We start from the raw sequence: 18,598 nt of genomic DNA, 5'->3' as shown, positions 1-18,598 counted from the left end.
ATTGCCCCCAGCCCTGGCGGGGCCACCACAGATGCCCCTGACACATGTGACGTCAAGTTGGGCACGCCCACCCAGCCCCCGAGGTCAAACACAACCCTGATGCGGCCCTCAATGAAATCGAGTTTGACATCCCTGCCCTAACATCATCATCATCATCAACATCACAACAACAGCAAGTTGTTGGAAGGGACCTTGGAGGTCTTCTAGTCCAACCCCCTGCCCAGGCAGGAAACCCTACACCATTTCAGACAAATGGTTATACAATATAACCATTATATACATATACAGGTAGACCTTTATTTAGGACCGCAATTGAGCTCAACATCTCAAAACTCAACAGCGAGTTTTGCTCCATTTTATGATCTTTCTTGCCACAGTGATTAAGGCGGGGTGAAATCCAGCAGGCTCTGGAGAATCGGTAGCTCGGTAGCGGAAATTTTGAGCAGTTCAGAGAACCAGCAAATACCATCTCTGGCTGGCCCCAGAGTGGGGAGGGAATGGGGATTTTGCAATATCCTTCTCCCAGGAGTGGGGAGGGAATGGGGATTTTGCAATATCCTTCCCCTGGAGTGGGGAGAGAATAGGGATTTTCCAATATCCTTCTCCCAGGAGTGGGGAGGGAATGGAGATTTTGCAGTATCCTTCCCCTGCCACGCCCACAAAGCCACACCCACCAAGCCACACCATGCCCACTAGCCATGCCCACAGAACCGGTAGTAAAAAAAAAATTGGATTTCACCACTGGATTGAGGGAATCACTGAGGTTGTTAAGTTAGTAACTCGGTTGTTAAGTGAATCCAGCTAGCCCGTTGACTTTGCTTGTCAGAAGGTCGCAAAAGGGGATCACATGACCTTGGGACCTGGCCATGGTCGTAAGTATGAACATAAGTTGCCAAGCATCTGAATTTTGATCACCTGATCATGTGGATGCTACAAAGGTTGTAAGTTTGAAAAAGGGTCCTAAGTCACCTTTTTCAGTGCCTTTGTAACTTTGAACGGACACTAAATGTAAGTCAAGGACTACCTATAATTACATAGAAACATGAATCACCGTTCATCTTGAATACAAAGTGGAAAGAGGAAGCTTGAAAGTTCATAAAGGTTGAAATTGTATGGAGCAAAACTGTGGTTGAATCGGGGTGTTCTGTTTCGGGTACCACCTCCCAGAAGGTAACAAGGAAAACAGGTTGTGAAGAGAATGTATAGCATCCCAGACAATCTTGGGATTTGCTCAAGCAAAGCTTATATGCCATATCTTGGATAGAAGGGAGTGAACTGCCAATTAACTTTTCTGCTGTCCTCACCACTCTCTGCACCGCCTTCCTGTTTGAAGCAGTAAGGCTTCCAATCCAGATTGAATTGCTATATGGTAGGATGCTCTCCATAGAAAGTGGTAAGGATAGAAATTTCCTGACAGTTAGAAGATTTAATCACTGGAACAACTTGCCTCCAGATGTTGTGGGTGCTCCAACACTGGAACTTTCTAAGAAGAGATTGGACAACCATTTGTCTGAAATGGTATAGGATACCCTGCTTGAACAGGGGGGTTAGACTAGAAGACCTCCAAGGTCCCTTCCAACTCTGTTATTATGTTAAACAAATAGATTTCCCTCTTAAGTTTAAAACTGGAAAGCCATAGACAATATTTGTATAAAAAATGAGAGTGGTAACTGTTAAGGGTAATCTGGGTTCACAACCAAGGTTGTGGACTGTTGAGCAGAGTACCCTATGCATGAAAACGACTGAGACTGGTTGTATACAATAATAGTCACTTACAGACAAACTGGGGTTTGATATTCCTTTACTTTTAGGGAAAAGGCAAAGACATAGTCCAAAAACAATCCAGGTCATACACATATAAAGCCAGTCTTCTTACCAAATGTAGACTTGCACAACAAACAAGGTCTTCTTTCAGTTCGGCAAAACACAGTTCAATACACAACAGCCAGTATCTTGAGGAATCAGTAACTAGCCATGATCAAGCAACGATCATAAAGCTCAAATATACAGTTGCAGCATGTCATCAGGTTACAATGCTGTAGCATCCCTCTAGATTCCCCACAAGCCATAATTTAGTAGTCCTTTTATACATTGGCTACAGAGCTCAACCAATCAGGATGCTTGCATGATGCAGCACAGCCTTAAAGCAATATCATGCCTTTCTATAAACATACATAGTTAGTTTATATATTGCCTGGCCAAATAGTTAGGCAAATAACAATTTCCTGACAGTAACATACAGAGCAACCTAAAATTTAACAACCCCCTCCCCCCACCCCAGGAAGCTCATATGTCCTATTTCATAACTTAACCCCACTCATGTTTCATGAGTCCATCAATCAAGCCAGTTTAATTTCCTTAAGAAGTGGAAATAGCCTCATGCTCTCAACTCTCTTATGCTTCGATCAGCAAAAACACATCCAATGCAGCTTAATTTTAGATTGCATGATGTCATGGAATAAGTTATTCAGAAGCAAAAATCTACTCCAATATCCATAAAGGAAGGAAAAAGTAATTAGTTTATTAGGTGGGATAAAAACTTTACAGTACAAAGTTTAAAGCGATAGGAACAGGGTGATTGGTGGGAAAGCGACAGAGAAAACAGCTCCAGAAAGCACTGAAGTCAGAGTTCATTTGCTTGTTGATGATGAAGGCTGATTAAATTGGTGATGAATACACAGATACAGATTAACAGAGTTGAAAGGGACCTTGTAGGTCATCTAGTCCAACCCCCCACCAAAGCAGACCCTACACCAGGAATGGCTAACCTTTTTGCTGTTGTGTGCCAAAAGCGGAGGGAGCACGGAGGGGCTGCGCTCGCACGTGGCCACGCCCATAATTCAATGCACCCGCCCGCCCACATATGCGTACGTGACCCCATCGTGCGACCCCCGTTTTTGGCACGTGATGGCACAGTGGGCCCGGTAGGTCCGTTTTTTACCCTCCCCCAGGCTCCAGAGCCTTTCTGGGAGCCTGGGGAGGGCAAAAACAGCCTTTCCCACACACACTCCGGAGGCCCTCCGGAGGCTGGAAACAGCCTGTTTCCTGACATTCAGTGAGTCTGGAAGGCCCGAAAATCAGCCGGCTGGCACGCACATGCGCACCGGAGCTGAGCTAGGGCAACACTCGCGTGCCCACCGATATAGCTCCGTGTGCCACATGTGGCACCCGTGCCATAGGTTCGCCATCACGGCCCTACACCATTTCTGACAGAGGGCAGTCCAGTCTCTTCTTGAAAGCTTCCAGTTGATGAAGCTCCCACAACTTCTGAAGGCAACTTCTGTTCCATGGGTTGATTGTTCTCATTGTCAGAAAAATTCTCCTTATTTCCAGGTTGAATCTCTCCTTGATCAGTTTCCATCCATTGTTCCTTGTCTGGAGTTCAGGTACTTTGTAAAATAGCTTGACCCCCTCGTCTCTGTGGCAGCCCCTCAAATATTGAAAGATGCTATCCTGTCTCCCCTGGTCCTTTTTTTCACTAGACTAGCTGTGCCCAGTTCCTGCAACTGTTCATCGTATGTTTTAGCCTCCAGTCCCCTAATCATCTTGGTTGCTCTTCTCTGCACCCTTTCTAGAGTTTCAACATCTTTTTTATAGTGTGGTGAACAAAACTGGGTGTAGTACTCTAGTCTAGGTGGTATTTGGGTTGTATCGGTGTCTTCTGAACTTTTGCCAAGAAAGGCCTTTGGCAGTTTGCCTAATTGGACCAAGGTTGGTGATAGGACTGAGGAATTTGTGTTGGGAGGAATTTGCTTTAATTTAGTTGAACTACGCTGAGAATGAAGTAATTCTCAGCTGTTCGAATAAAGTTCGTTTGTTTTTACACTGACTGAGTTTCATACTACCTACTGGGGCCTGGGTCACAACAGGCAGCGAGAATGCTGTCATATAGTAAGAATGCGGAGGTTGATTGAACATGTGTTAAAATACAAGATTTGTTTACTGATGGAGAGGCAATGTGACTCATTGAACATGCGTCTTGATGACCACATCTGTATCCAGTGAGTGGAGGAAGGCCGTTATTGTATTTTGATAGCAAGGGAAAGGCGATAAGCATGAATACAGAAAGAATGACAAAATTAAATGTTCCTGGAAAGTGAGCTACAAGAATTTTCATTGGCAGGATATGAGAAGTGGCAATGAGCAAAAATCGGGGGACAGAAAGGGGTTATGAAAAATACACGAATGCAAAAATAAAAAAAAATACGGTTTATTGCATGCTTGTTAATTCAGAGAAAAAGTGTGACAAAGTGAATAGATTCAAATCAATTTTTTTTACTACCGGTTCTGTGGGTGTGGCTTGGTGGGCGTGGCATGGCTTGGTGGGCGTGGCAGGGGGAAGGTTCCTGCAAAATCCCCATTTCCTCCCAATCAGCTGGGACTTGGGAGGCAGAGAATAGATGGGGGCGGGGGCGGTCAGAATTTTTACTACCGGTTCTCCGAACTACTCAAAATTTCCGCTACCGGTTCTCCAGAACTGGTCAGAACCTGCTGAAACCCACCTCTGATTCAAATGATCTTTGCCTATAATTCGAAGGCTGCTTTCTAAACAACCAGTCCTCGCAGTTACAACCCGGCCAGCATCTTCACGGTCCCGTGATCAGGAGTTGGCGCACTTGGCAACTGGCATGAACGCACAACGGTTGTAAGCATTCCCGACTCATGTATGCCATTTGTGACCTTCGCTGCCGTCCTCTGCCCATCTAAGGCCATTGAGGAAGCCTGATTCACTTAATGACTTCGTGATCCACTTAACAGCTGCAGTAATTCGGGTGTCCCAAAAATGCTCACAAAATCAAACTCAGCTTGTTTAAGTGCCGGGCTTAGCAACATAAATTATGTTCATAAGTCAAGGACTACCTGTACACTTGGATCTGCAACATATTCATCCTCCAGCCACGCCAATTCTTGTGGAAATATTAGTACTGGCCTATAGCCCTGATATTTTGGGGTGCTCTTCAGAGGTGGGTCACATATTTTACCACCGGTTTGCGCTGCGCACATGCACACCTCAAAAATGTGCCTAAGTGGGACGGCATAGCGCTGGGGCGGGTGGACGGGCCTGCCCGCAATCTCCACTACTGGTTCGCTCGAACCGGTCCGAACCTGCCTGAATACCACCTCTGGTGCTCTCCCATCTTGAGGGACAGTTAGGACAGAAGACACGGTGGCTCAGGGGCTAAGACGCTGAGCTTGTCGATTGAAAGGTCGGCAGTTCAGCGGTTCGAATCCCTAGTGCTGCTGTGTAACGGGGTGAGCTCCAGTTACTTGTCCCAGCTTCTGCCAACCTAGCAGTTCGAAAGCACGTAAAAAATGCAAGTAGAAAAAATAGGGACCACCTTTGGTGGGAAGGTAACAGCTTTACATCATGGCGACCAAAACTGGATTAGAGAGCCTCTCTAGGAGTCTCTAGAGGCTGGAGACAGCAAAAAATGTCACTTCCTGTCCAACCGGAAGTTGGACCATTTCTGGCCTCCGGAGGGCCTCTGGGGTGTGTGTATGTGGGAAAGGCAGTTTTCGCCCTCCCCAGACTCATAGAGAGGCTCTGGAGCCAATTGAGAGAAAAAAAACAGGCCTACCAGGCCATTACATGCCAGGAGTGGAGGGGGGAGACACACGCATGCGCCGGGGTGGGGCGCATAGAAATATGGGTATGGGCACACACACACACGTGTGACCCCCCCCAGCCCCCCTCCTGGCATGCAAATTGCAAAAAGGTTAGCCAACTCCAAAGCTATCGCCAATATTTTTAAATATACACCACCGTCCCACATGCTTGCAAGCTATTTTTATAAAAGTCATTGAAACAACTTTCTGGCTCCTGGCAGAACTGAAAGAAACACTTCAGACCTAGATTGCAATTGGAAACCTCTGCTAGCTTCGGCCCTGTTTATGTTGGCAGAAGACAGCCGAAAGCAATTCACATCAGCAGAGAATTAAAAAATGATGAATAGAGCTATGGTAGACCTCCGCTGCCTTGTTAATTGAAGTGTCCAACTTCGGCCAGCGATCCTATACCCAACCCATTTCCCGTTTGCTTGCTTCACCCCTGGCTATCAAAGCTGCGTTCTTTTCAAAGTCCAATTCTGCACGAAATGGGCAGACTCACCTTAGAACTCAAAGATAAAAGCGAATCAAGGTATTATTATTACTGCACGAATCAAGAAGAGGGCCGTGAAAATATTTGCAGATCCCTCGCATCCAGGACATAAACTGTTTCAACTCCTACCTTCAAAACGACGCTATAGAGCACTGCACACCAGAACAACTAGACACAAGAACAGTTTTTCCCCCGAACGCCATCACTCTGCTAAAGAAATAATTCCCTCAACACTGTCAGACTATTTACTGAATCTGCACTACTATTAATCGTCTCATCGTTCCCATCACCAATCTCTTTCCACTTATGACTGTATGACTATAACTTGTTGCTGGCAATCCTTATGATTTATATTGATATATTGACCATCAATTGTGTTGTAAATGTTGTACCTTGATGAAGGCATCTTTTCTTTTATGTACACTGAGAGCATATGCACCAAGACAAATTCCTTGTGTGTCCAATCACACTTGGCCAATAAAAATTCTATTCTATTCTATTCTATGAAGTCTGGAGTAAATTTTATGATTGATTAGACAAGAGGAAGAATGCCAAAAACAAGAGACAGCGAATGTCTGGAAATGCATATATCAATGTATATTGACCTTGTGAGTGAAATATAGGTTTATTGCAGTGGTGAAATGTAGAATTTGTTACTACCGGTTCTGTGGGCATGGCTTGGTGAGGTGGGGGGGTGTAATGTGACTGGGTGCGCGTGGCCAACTTTTTTTTTTTTTTACTTTTAAAAGCATTTTTTCTACAACCTCTTCAGCGGAAGAAGTTGTTAAAAAATGCTTTTAAAAGGCTCTGACGATCAGGCAACTCAGCTGGGATCGTCAGAGACTTTTAAAAGCATTTTTTTAACAACCTCTTCAGCCGAAGAGGTTGTAAAAAAAATGCTTTTAAAAGGCTCTGACGATCCCAGCTGAATTGCACGATCATCAGAGGCTTTTTTTTTAACTTTTAAAAGCATTTTTTCGGGCGAAGAAAAAATGCTTTTAAAAGTAAAAAAAAAAAAACAACCTCTGATGGTCGCGCAGCTCAGCTGGGCATGTGTTGGGGGTGGTCACGGATTTTTGCTACTGGTTCTCTGAACCACCCGCCGCCATCGCTACCAGATTGGGTGATCTGGTCACTTCAGACAAATAATTATTCAACATCTTATTAAAAGCTTTCAGTGTTGGAGCATTCACAACAGTGGTGAAACCTTTTTTTTTTTTTTACTACCGGTTCTGTGGGCGTGGCTTGGTGGGTATAGCAGGGGAAGGATACTGCAAAATCTCCATTCCCTCCCCACTCCTGGGGAAGGATATTGCAAAATCCCCATTCCCTTCCCACTCCTGGGGGAAGGATGCTGCAAAATCCACATTCCCTCCCCACTCCTGGGGGAAGGATATTGCAAAATCTCCATTCCCACCCCACTCCAGGGGAAGGGTATTGGAAAATCCCCATTCTCTTCCCATTCCTGGGGGAAGGATAATGCAAAATCCCCATTCCCACCCCACTCTGTGGCCAGCCAAAGGTGGTATTTGCCGGTTCTCTGAACTACTCAAAATTTCCGCTACCGGTTCTCCAGAACCTGTCAGAACCTGCCGGATTTCACCCTTGATTCACAACCTCTGGAGGCAAGTTGTTCCACTGAATAATTGTTCTAACTGGTCAGGAAATTTCTCCTTAGTTCTAAGTTGCTTCTCTCCTTGATTGGTTTCCATCCATTGCTTCTTGTTCTACCCTCAGGTGCTTTGGAGAATAATTTGACTCCCTCTTCTTTGTGGCAACCCCTGAGATATTGGAAGACTGCTATCATGTCTCCCCTGGTCCTTCTTTTCATCAAACTAGTCATAATCCAATTCCTGCAACCGTTCTTCATATGTTTTAGCCTCCAGTCCCCTAATCATCTTTGTTGCTCTTCTCTGCACTCTTTCTAGAGTCACCACATCTGTTTTTACATCATGGCGACCAAAACTGGATTAGAGAGCCTCTCTAGGAGTCTCTAGAGGCTGGAGACAGCAAAAAAACATCACTTCCTGTCCAAACGGAAGTTGGACCATTTCTGGCCTCCGGAGGGCCTCTGGGGTGTATGTGTGGGAAAGGCAGTTTTCGCCCTCCCCAGACTCATAGAGAGGCTCTGGAGACAGTTGAGAGAGAAAAACAGGCCTACCAGGCCATTACATGCCAGGAGTGGAGGGGGGAGACGCACAGATGCGCCGGGGCGGGGTGCATAGAATTATGGGTGCGGGCACACACATGTGTGACACCCCCCCAGCTCCCCTCCTGGCACGCAAATCGCAAAAACTTTAGCCATCAATGGACTAAAGGATCTCCAAGGTCTCTTCCAGCCCTACAATTCTGTGTTATATCTGTGTAATCCAACGTACTATATAAGCAAGGTGGATCGCTCAACTCTTCCCTGTGGCCGAGCGCCACTGTGTGGCTGCAATGAGAAATTACTATAGCAGAAGGAATACAAGAATGTGGGAGGCAGGATGTTGACAGATAAAACTTGGTGAAAAAAAGACAAAGAATTTGCTGAGCTGCTCCTTGTTCTTAGATACTCCTGGATTACTAAAGTCTATGACATAGCACCTGTCGCTGGGGTATTTAAAACAACCGTAAAGATTTCCTTCCACGCGTTCAGCTTTTTTAAAACGATTTGTAGAAAAGTTCAGGACTCCATTCCTGCTATTTCCTGATTGCTGTTTTAAATTCTTGTAAACCGTGGATGCAGCCAGCAGCCCACAGAACTGCCACCTTTGGGAGAAAAACCCTCGGATTGCAACTAGTGGTGGAGGATAGGAGTATCTCTTGTGCAAGATTGAAAAAAGGAAAAAAGAAAAACAACACCCATGTGGAATCTGGTTTGCCGGGCGGATCAATAGAAAACTGGAGGGAAAATTTGCAGGGAAAGAAAACTGGCGAATCTTTTAGCATGGTCTCTAATTCGGCAACAGTACGTGGGTCGTCCTTGACTTACGACCACAAATGAGCCCAACATTACCGTTGTTAAGTGAGCTTTGCCCATTTTACCACCTTTCGTGCCACAATTGTTAAGGGAATCACTTCACTACTCCATTCTAGTACTGATGATGTTATCTAGCTGGGAAATGAGATGTCTGGGAGAAAACAACCAAGCTCAGAGAGTACCAAGGACCACACAGTCTTCCACCACCACCACTTCCTCCTCCTCCTCCTCCTCCTCCTTTCCACAAATCCCACTCCATTCTAGCACTGATGATGTTACCTAGCTGGGAAATGAGATGTCTGCAAGAAAACAACCAAGCAGCCCAAAGCAATAAATGCATGCATGCATATTTTTTTAAAAAAATTCTGAAGCCTGCAGAGATTTGTGATCGATCCACTTCCACAAATTTATCTCTCGAAGAAGAGACTCCGATTGTGGAAGGGAACACGCATGTTGGCGAGGGTCAACGTGTGACCATTCATTCTAGATGGTCCGTTTTACGGTTCTGAATTCAGGTTGTTTTCTCTCCTTCACATGCCTCTCCTTAAAGAGAGCGAAACCTCGCTCGACGGGCTCCAGAAAGACACGACACAGCACACAGACTGTGTTGTGTTGTGTGTTGTTTGTTTAAAAAGGAATCTCTTTCTCTATTAATAGGACGTAGGAGAAGCTCGGATCATATTTTAGGTCACGGTCCTGGGGGATTAGGTGTAGTTTTTGAAGCGTTCGAGCTGTCACTCTGCAGAAATCTCGTGGGTGTCTGTTTTTTTTTCTGGTTCTAAAATCCTTCAGAAATATTAAACGTAACTCTGCAACTCTATTTGAGCATGTGAGAGAACGATAAAGGGAAGGCTAACAGGAAAAGTTTTGCATGTCGCCGCCTGTATAGAAACCGGAAAAACAGATCTTGATAGAATAACAGGGTTCAAAGGGACCTTGGAGGTCTTCTAGTCCAACCCCCTGCACAAGCCGGAGACCCTGTATCCTTCCAGAGAAATGGCTGGTCGGTCTCTTCTTAAAAACCTCCCTTCCAACCCTATTATTCTATGTTGTAATATTCAAGCTTGCCATGTCTTATTTTTGTTTCAGGATTTATTATTATTATTATTTACTTTATCCATAAAACATGAAACTCAGTCAACTGAACATTCAAAAAATGCATCCCAAACACCATTGACTGGTGCTAATGGTTGATACGGATTGCTGCCAGCGTCCTAGGTATCAACCAAGTCCCTTCTTAAGTAACCAAGTACGTCTTCTTAAGAGGTACGATGTTCCAAGTAGCGCAATTTTTTGCAGTTCCATTGGAAGCTGCTACTTGTTGATGTACCTTATAAAATTCTTGGACATGGTACCAAGTGCCCCGATGACAATGGGTATCACTGTTACATGTTTCATCCATAGCCGTGTAGTTTCCGATGGCCAGGTTGCGATATTTCATTATTTTTTTCCAGTTCTTTTTCTTCGACTCTGGCATCTCTTGGCACCGCGATGTCAATAAATTGTACGTTTCGGTTTCCCACAACTGTGATATCTGGAGTGTTGTGTTCCAAATGACGATCCATCTGTATTTGAAAGTCCCACAAGATCTTCGCCTTCTCATTTTCTATAACTTTTTCCACTTTTATGTTCCCATCACTTTTTGGATACAGGTAAGTCATATTTTTTACATAATGACCAGTGGATTAATTTAGCGACTTGGCCGTGTCTAGCTTTGTAATCAGTTTGTGCGATTTTGCTACGTTCACATATTAAATGCGAAACGGTTTCGGCTTTGTTGTTGCAAAGTCAGCAGTTTGGATTATGGGTGGATTTTTGTATCTTCGCTTTCATGGCATTAGTTTGTGGAGCTTGTCCTTGAGCAGCGAGATTAAACCTTCCGTTTCTTTCTTGATGGTTCCTATCTTAAGCCATACCCATGTCAAGTTGTCATCACATTTTCCTTCAATGTTTTTCAAGTGCTGTCCATGCAAAGCTTTGATTTTTCCATCTATTTCCATCTGTCATCCAGCTGTTTTTCCTTATATTCTGCCTTTGCTTCTGTTGTTTTTATAATGTTCTCCACTTTCACAGCCTGCAGCAAATTTTCGATACTTTGGTTCACATAATCATTCACACTTCGTTTTTCTTCTTCTACAGTTTGATGTATTTGCACGGTCACCAAATACCAGGATCAACAGGATTACTAAGATAGTCCTCGACATACGACCGCAATGGAGCCCAAAATTTACGCGAAGTGAGAAACTTGTTAAGCGAGCTTGCCCCCATTTTACGACATCCCTTGCCACATTGGCAAGTGTCAATTTGTTAACAAATAGCAGTTCTCAAGCTAGAGGCACGGTTGTTAAGTGGATCTGGCTTCCCCCTTTGACTTTGCTTGTCAGAAGGTCACAAAAGGGGGATTACACAACTTTGGGCAGCGGTCATAAATATCAGTCAGTTGCCAAGGATCATCGTTTTGATCACATGACCTTGGGGATGCTGCAATGGTCATAAGCAGTGGGGGGATTCAGACGGTTCGGCCGAACTAGTAGTTAAATTGCTGGCTGGCTGCGCCCCTGCCCACCCCGCCCCTTCCAGGAGTCCCAATGTGCCCTATTTTGGCTCCCAGTTAAGTTCAGGGAGGCCTACTAGGCCGAAAACAGAGGGCGGGGTGTGTGGCGTGCCCCCCCATGGCCTGTTTTTGCTCCCAGGAGGCTTCAGGGAGGCCTACTAGGCCCAAAATAGGGCGTGGGGAGGCGCATCCCCCCCACGGCCCATTTTTGCTCCCAAGGGGATGCAGGAGGCCGAGTGCGGCCTGTGACACGCCCACCATGGCCACTCCCACCCAGCCGGTCATTAGGGCAGAGACCCAGTTGTTAAATTATTTGACTCCCACCACTGGGAGTCGGTGGCTCAGGTGGCAAAGGGGCTAGGACGTTGAGCTTGTCGATCGAAAGGTCGACAGCTCAGCGGTTCGAATCCCTAGTGCTGCCGTGTTACGGGGTGAGCTCCCGTTACTTGTCCCAGCTTCTGCCAACCTAGCAGTTCGAAAGCACGTAAAAAATACAAATAGAAATATAGAAACCACCTTTGGTGGGAAGGAAACAGCATTCCGTGCGCCTTTGGCGTTGAGTCATGGTGACCACATGACCACGGAGATGTCTTTGGACAGCGCTGGCTCTTCGGCTTTGAAACAGAGATGACCACCGCCCCCTAGAGTCGGGAACGACTAGCATATATGTGCGAGGGGAACCTTTACTTTTACCTTATTGGGAATCAAACCACACCACACCACTAAGTGTGAAAGCCATTATAACTTTGATCACCAAATGAACCGTTGTTAAGTCAAGGACAATCTGTACTCCGCAAAGAAAGAGACAAAAGCTACATTCGGTCAGCCCAACCTCGATCTGAGGCCGATTGTGTGGCGCAGATCACAAACACTCTCTCTCTCTCTCTCTTGCAAAACTGCAACTTAAATTTTTTAAAAAATAGAATAAAATCAACACGTTTCACGCGATTATACTCTAAAACATAGCTCCAAGGGATTAGATTTCATAGAGTGTTTGAAGGCTCTGGTCTCTGATATTTGCGATATTGTGAAAAGCAAAACAAAAACAAAAATACCCTAAAATTTCCACGAAAGAAAATTGTCTCCTGCTATACTGAAAAGAAAAGGGACGCGGTGGCTTAGTGGGTAAGACGCTGAGCTTGTCGATCGAAAGGTCGGCAGTTCAGCGGTTCGAATCCCTAGTGTCGCATAAACGGGGTGAGCTCCCGTTACTTGTCCCAGCTTCTGCCAACCTAGCAGTTCGAAAGCAGGTAAAAAATGCCAGTAGAAAAAATAGGGACCACCTTTGGTGGGAAGGGAACAGCGTTCCGTGCGCCTTTGGCGTTGAGTCATGCAGGCCACATGACCACAGAGACGGCTTCAGACAGCGCTGGCTCTTCGGCTTTGAAACGGAGATGAGCACCGCCCAATAAAGTTGGGAACGACTAGCACGTATGTGCGAGGGGAGCCTTTACCTTTATATTGAAAAGAATTACAATACCAATTTTGGTCAATAGTAGCATCCCAAGAAAACCACACCCATTGCCCGTTTAAAATTAATTGATCAGTCATTTCCTTTCTTATGCAAATTATAGCACTCATGCCTACCTCAAAGCCCTTAATTCAATTGCGAATATTAATTTGGAAAGCTGTGATACGTTAACACATTTACATGTTTATATGCCATTAGGATGTAGAGCAATTATCACAGTTCAGATCGTGAATCAGGAACAGATGTTACCCCTCGAATTACAGAATGGTAGATGAAAAAGCTAGAGTTTATTTTCTATCTGCATCAGTTTACTAATCTGACTAATTGACAAATTTTAGACGAATTATTCAACTTACCAAATGGAGATTCTCAGTCATCTTGGTCGTAGGTGTTTTTTTTTCCCAAGTGGCGACTGAATTTTCTTGTTTTTCCTTTGAAGCCGTTTCGCTTCTCATCCAAGGAGCTTCTTCAGCTTCGGAGAGCTGAAGAAGCTCTCTTCTTGAGAGCTGAGGAAGCTTCTTGGGTGGGAAGCGAAACGTCTTCAAAGAAAAACAAGAAAGTCCCAGTAGCCCCTTGAACTAAAAAGCACCTTTGGGCCAATAAATATATGTATAGTTTCAGGAGTCAAAAACCGACAAAGACATGCTTTGATTCTTCTAAATAGATCTTATGATTTCACACCTATAAGACCAGCGGTCAGATGCTGCCGGTTTAACAACCGGTTTGGTGAGCATGCTTCGCGGGCCTAAAGCGCTTGTGCACGGCGCTGAAAATGGAGCATTTAGAAGCTCAGCTGCTTACCTTCCAAGTCAGCAATGATAAGTAGAACAGCGGGGGGGCGGGGAATCAGGTGTGCTGCGGGATTGAGATGAGCTACAAAGCAGGAAATAAAGGACAGGATAGAGAGGGGGTGGAGCTACCGGTTTGCACGAACCAGCCCGAACCGGTTGAATGCCACCCAGTGGTGAAATGTAGAATTTGTTACTACCGGTTCTGTGGGCGTGGCTTGGTGGGGGATAATGTGACTGGGTGCGCGTGGTCAACTTTTTTTTTTTTTTTTTACTTTTAAAAACATTTTATCTACAACCTCTTCGGCCGAAGAGGTTGTAGAACAAAATGCTTTGAAAAGGCTCTGATGATCCCAGCTGAGTTGCCTGACTGTCATTTTGTTTTCTTTTAAAAGCATTTTTTTTTTTGCCTTTAAAAGAAATAAAAAAGAAATAATAAAGGAAACTCAGCCGGGATCGTCAGAGGAGCCTTTTAAAAGCGTTTTTTTTACAACCTCTTTGGCTGAAGAGGTTGTAGAACAAAATGCTTTGAAAAGGCTCTGATGATCCCAGCTGAGTTGCCTGATTGTCATTTTGTTTTCTTTTAAAAGCATTTTTTTTTTTGCCTTTAAAAGAAATAAAAAGCCTGTGACGATCAGGAAACTCAGCCGGGATCGTCAGAGGAGCCTTTTAAAAGCGTTTTTTTTACAACCTCTTTGGCTGAAGAGATTGTAGAACAAAATGCTTTTAAAAGGCTCTGATGATCCCAGCTGAGCCGCGCGATCATAAGAGGCTTTTTTTTTAACTTTTCAAAGCATTTTTCGTAAGTGTGAAAAATGGGCATAGGTCACATTTTAGTGCCGTTGTAACTTTGAACGGTCACTAAGTGAACCATTGTAAGCCGAGGACTACCAGTATTCAATGCAGTTCTGAACTGACCAGTTAAAAATGAAATTCTGTTGCTTGCTCTCAAGAGAAAGTGTATATCAACTCAAATGCACACATAACACACATATACACTGCTGTATACATACATGTATACCTGAGTGGTGCGGTGGCCTAGAGGTAGAGCTCTCGCCTCACAATCAGGAGGCTGTGAGTTCGATCCTAGGTAGAGGCAGATATTTCTCTCTCTCTGGGCACAATGAGAATATATCTGCTGAACAAAACTCCGCATTGGCGACAGGGAAGGGCATCCGGCCAGTAACACTCAGCTCCATTCAGTTGCCCAGACTCCACCCCGCAAGGGGTTGTGCAGTCGTTAATATCTGCACAACACACACACACACACACACACACACACACACACACACACACACAATCCTATACCAGGGAAAAGTTAGATGTTAATTAAAGTGGGGATACCACAATGTTGTAAGTATGAAAAGCAGTCGTAAGTTACTTTTCTCAGTGTTGTTGCTACTTTGAACGGTCACTAAATGAACTTCTATAAGTCGACAAAATGACTGACTTAATTCTTCTTGGTCTTTTGGGGCACCCCATCTAGGCTAGGGGCGAGTTTTAAGATCTGTGGCTGGGGAATTCTGGGAGCTGGAAGTCCACAAGTCTTAAAACTTGCCCTAGTCTGCTAGACCAGGGCTCACCAAACTTTTGGACCTTAGGGACCACTAAATTCATAATATTAAATCCCGCGGACCACTAATATGATCTGCCTACTAACCGGCTGAGTGGGCGTGGCTAGGTGGTCATGTGACTGGGTGGGCGTGGCCACTTTGACGTCACTCATGTCGAGAGGTGCCTCGCCAACCTCTACTCGCCCCTCCCCTCCCAGCCACTCCTCGCCTCCCCGCCCGGGCTCCTTAGGGCCCCCAACAGGAAGCAGTTGTTGGAGTTAAGCAGCCACCACGAGAAAAAATTGGCAAAACAGCTGGCTCAGTTCAAATTGGATCTGACCGAGAAAGAGGCTCAGCAGAAGCACCTCACTGAGGACTAGGAGCATAGGCTTTCCAAACAGAGGGAAGACCTGCAGGAGTGCAAAGCCAGGTACCAGCACCTGGAGGCTCAGCGGGCTGAGATGGTCAGCCAGTTCCAGGCCATGATGCAGTCCCACCGGAACAAGGCCCTCCGGCTCTTCGCCACCAGCGGCGCTTCCCTCCAGCCTTCGCCCAAAGGAGGCCAAAGCAGACCCCAAGTCAGAATTTCTTTCTCCCTCCAACCCACACAAAAAGACCCCGAAGGGGGAGACTCTCTGCAGCAACACAAACCTTCATTGCACATATCCGTCCCGGGGGCTGTCGTTTGAGGACCCCGGATTTAGTACGATATAAAAAATGCAAATAATGTTTCTCTGGACCACCAAAATTTTCTCGTGGACCACCAGTTGGTGACCGCTGTGCTAGACCCCATCGCTCGTCTCCTCTAGCTTTACCCCAACCCCCAAAATACTCACTGACCTTGGTTTGATCGTCGGCTTTGAAAACGTAGCAGATACTCAGCTGATGGGGGGCGCCGTCTCTGATCAAGCAGGCGAAGTAACTAGGATCCTGGCTGTTGTGGATCAATTTGTGGACGTCTTGGGGCCGACACTCAAAGAGGCTGGAACAAATCAAAGGATCCCACTGCTGGTTCTTCCCCGAGTCTGCTTCGCACCGTATCTTGGCGGGCGAGACGTAGATCCGGATTCGGCTAGCATCGAGGTCTTCCTTCGACGGCTGAATGCTGATCTGGCGGATCTGGGCTACGATCCAAGGAAGCATGGGCATCGTGGTTAAAGAATGGACCGGCATGGAACCAATCAGCTGAAGGCGGAAATCAACCGAACCGTCATTGGAGGCCTCTGGGTTTTTCACGCTGAACGACAAAGGTTCCATCTTTTTAAAAAAATATAGGAAAGGTAGTACTTCAACCCAATCGGTTGGCCGGTCTTGAAATTCTAAAACGGAAACAAAAAAATGATTAGCAGCTGATTTAAACACTCCTACCCGTTCCAAGCATCGCGCCAATAAGGAACAGTGGTGGGTTTCAATTTTTTTTACTATCGGTTCTGTGGGTGTGGCTTGGTGGGTGTGGCATGGTTTGGTGGGTGTGGCTTGGTGGGCATGGCAGGGGAAGGATACTGTAAAATCTCCATTCCCACCCCAATCCAGGGGAAGGTTACCCCATTTCCTCCCGATCAGCTGGGACTTGGGAGGTGGAGAATTTCTGCTACCGGTTCTCCAGAACTGGTCAGAACCTGCTGAAACCCACCTCTGATTCAAATGATCTTTGCCTATAATTTGAAGGCTGCTTTTTAAACAACCAGTCCTCGCAGTTACAACCCGGCCAGCATCTTCACGGTCCCGTGATCAGGAGTTGGCACTTGGCAACTGGCATGAACGCACAACCCACCTCTGAAGCAGCCCTACTTCAATTTTTCATTTTGTTTATGCAATGCTATTTATGTTAATCCTCATAATACAGCAGGTTTATGGGGATTATGGGTGAAATTCAGCAGGTTCTGACAGGTTCTGGACAACCAGTAGCGGAAATTTTGAGTAGTTCAGAGAACCGGCAATTACCACCTCTGGCTGGTCCCAGAATGGTGTGGGAATGGAGACTTTGTAATATCCTTCCCCTGGAACAGGGTGGGAATGGAGATTTTGCAGTATCCTTTCCCTGGAGTGGGGAGGGAATGGGGATTTTGCAGTATCCCCCTGGAGTAGGGAGAGAATGGAGATTTTGCAGTATCCTTCCTCTGGAGTGAGGTGGGAATGGAGATTTTGCAGTCTCCTTTCCCTGCCACACCCACCAAGCCACACCACGCCCACCAAGCCACGCCCACAGAATTGGTAGTAAAAAAACATTGAATTCACCACTGCCATAATCCCTTGCAGGGTGGAGTCGGGGCAACTGAATGTAGCTGAGTGTTTACTGGCCGGATGCCTTTCCTGTCACCAATGCAGAGTTTTGTTCGGCAGATATATTCTCATTGTACACAGAGAGAGAAATACCTGCCTCTACCTAGGATCGAACTCGCAGCCTCCCGATTGTGAGGCGAGAGCTTCACCTCTAGGCCACCCCACCACACTTCTGTAACTAAGTTAAATGACGGTCATTAAATGACGGCCGCTAAATGAATTGCTGCAAGTTTCAAGAACTTACGTGTCGTAACTTGCGCCGGCTTCAAAGAAAGCAAATCAAGGATTTTATCTCCTGCAATGTTTTCAGCTAAGTCATTCCTGGGATCACATACTGTCCTTCTCGAATTCTTTCTCTCATGCCGGGGATGGGGGCCGTTGCAGGGTTCAGATTACTGGATGTCAAAGGGATCTTTTTTCTCAACAGATCCCTAGACAGGATAGAGTACATCACGCACACATGCACAACTTTTGCACAGCGGTGTGTGGGTGTGTGCCCTCTTCGTTCAGGAACTTGCTGCTAGTTCAATCAGTCCAGCTAGCATTGTTGTTTTTTTTAAAAAAAAATCATTCATTTTTTTAAAAAAATGATTAAAAAACATTAATGCCTTTAAAAATTGTATTTTTTTGTTTTGCATTTTGGAATGGAGAAAGTGGATTGATTATATTCAAAATAGGTATCAGATTAAAAAATATCAATTAGTTTTTGAGTGAAGTTAGGAATTGACATGTATTAGAGTTTAAAAAAGAAGGGAATTGATAGTGAAATGGAATATGTTTTATGTTATATTTTAGTTTATATTTGTTAGTTACAATACCCTGTATTCTGTTCTGGGAAGTCTTGGGGGGGGAGGGAAATGGGGGGGGGGGAGGGGAAGTTTACAAGT

The 18,598-nt window shown here is 45.4% G+C and overlaps 1 protein-coding gene across 5 annotated transcripts in view; it reads right to left on the bottom strand.

The window, feature by feature from the left end:
* TBC1D1 (TBC1 domain family member 1) overlaps positions 1–18,598 on the bottom strand; it is a 114,488-nt gene that overhangs the window by 91,657 nt on the left and 4,233 nt on the right. For all 5 annotated transcript variants that reach the window (XM_058193917.1, XM_058193919.1, XM_058193920.1 and 2 more), the window contains exon 2: positions 16,269–16,747. In XM_058193917.1, the coding sequence (XP_058049900.1) occupies positions 16,269–16,685 (417 nt within the window). In that variant the 5' untranslated portion in view covers positions 16,686–16,747. The remainder of the gene's footprint in view (positions 1–16,268; positions 16,748–18,598) is intronic.

This window comes from Ahaetulla prasina, chromosome 8 (assembly GCF_028640845.1).
Source record: "Ahaetulla prasina isolate Xishuangbanna chromosome 8, ASM2864084v1, whole genome shotgun sequence".
Lineage (NCBI taxonomy): Eukaryota > Metazoa > Chordata > Lepidosauria > Squamata > Colubridae > Ahaetulla > Ahaetulla prasina.
The sequence above is the reverse complement of the archived record's forward strand: the minus strand, read 5'-3'. Positions and strand labels throughout refer to the sequence as shown.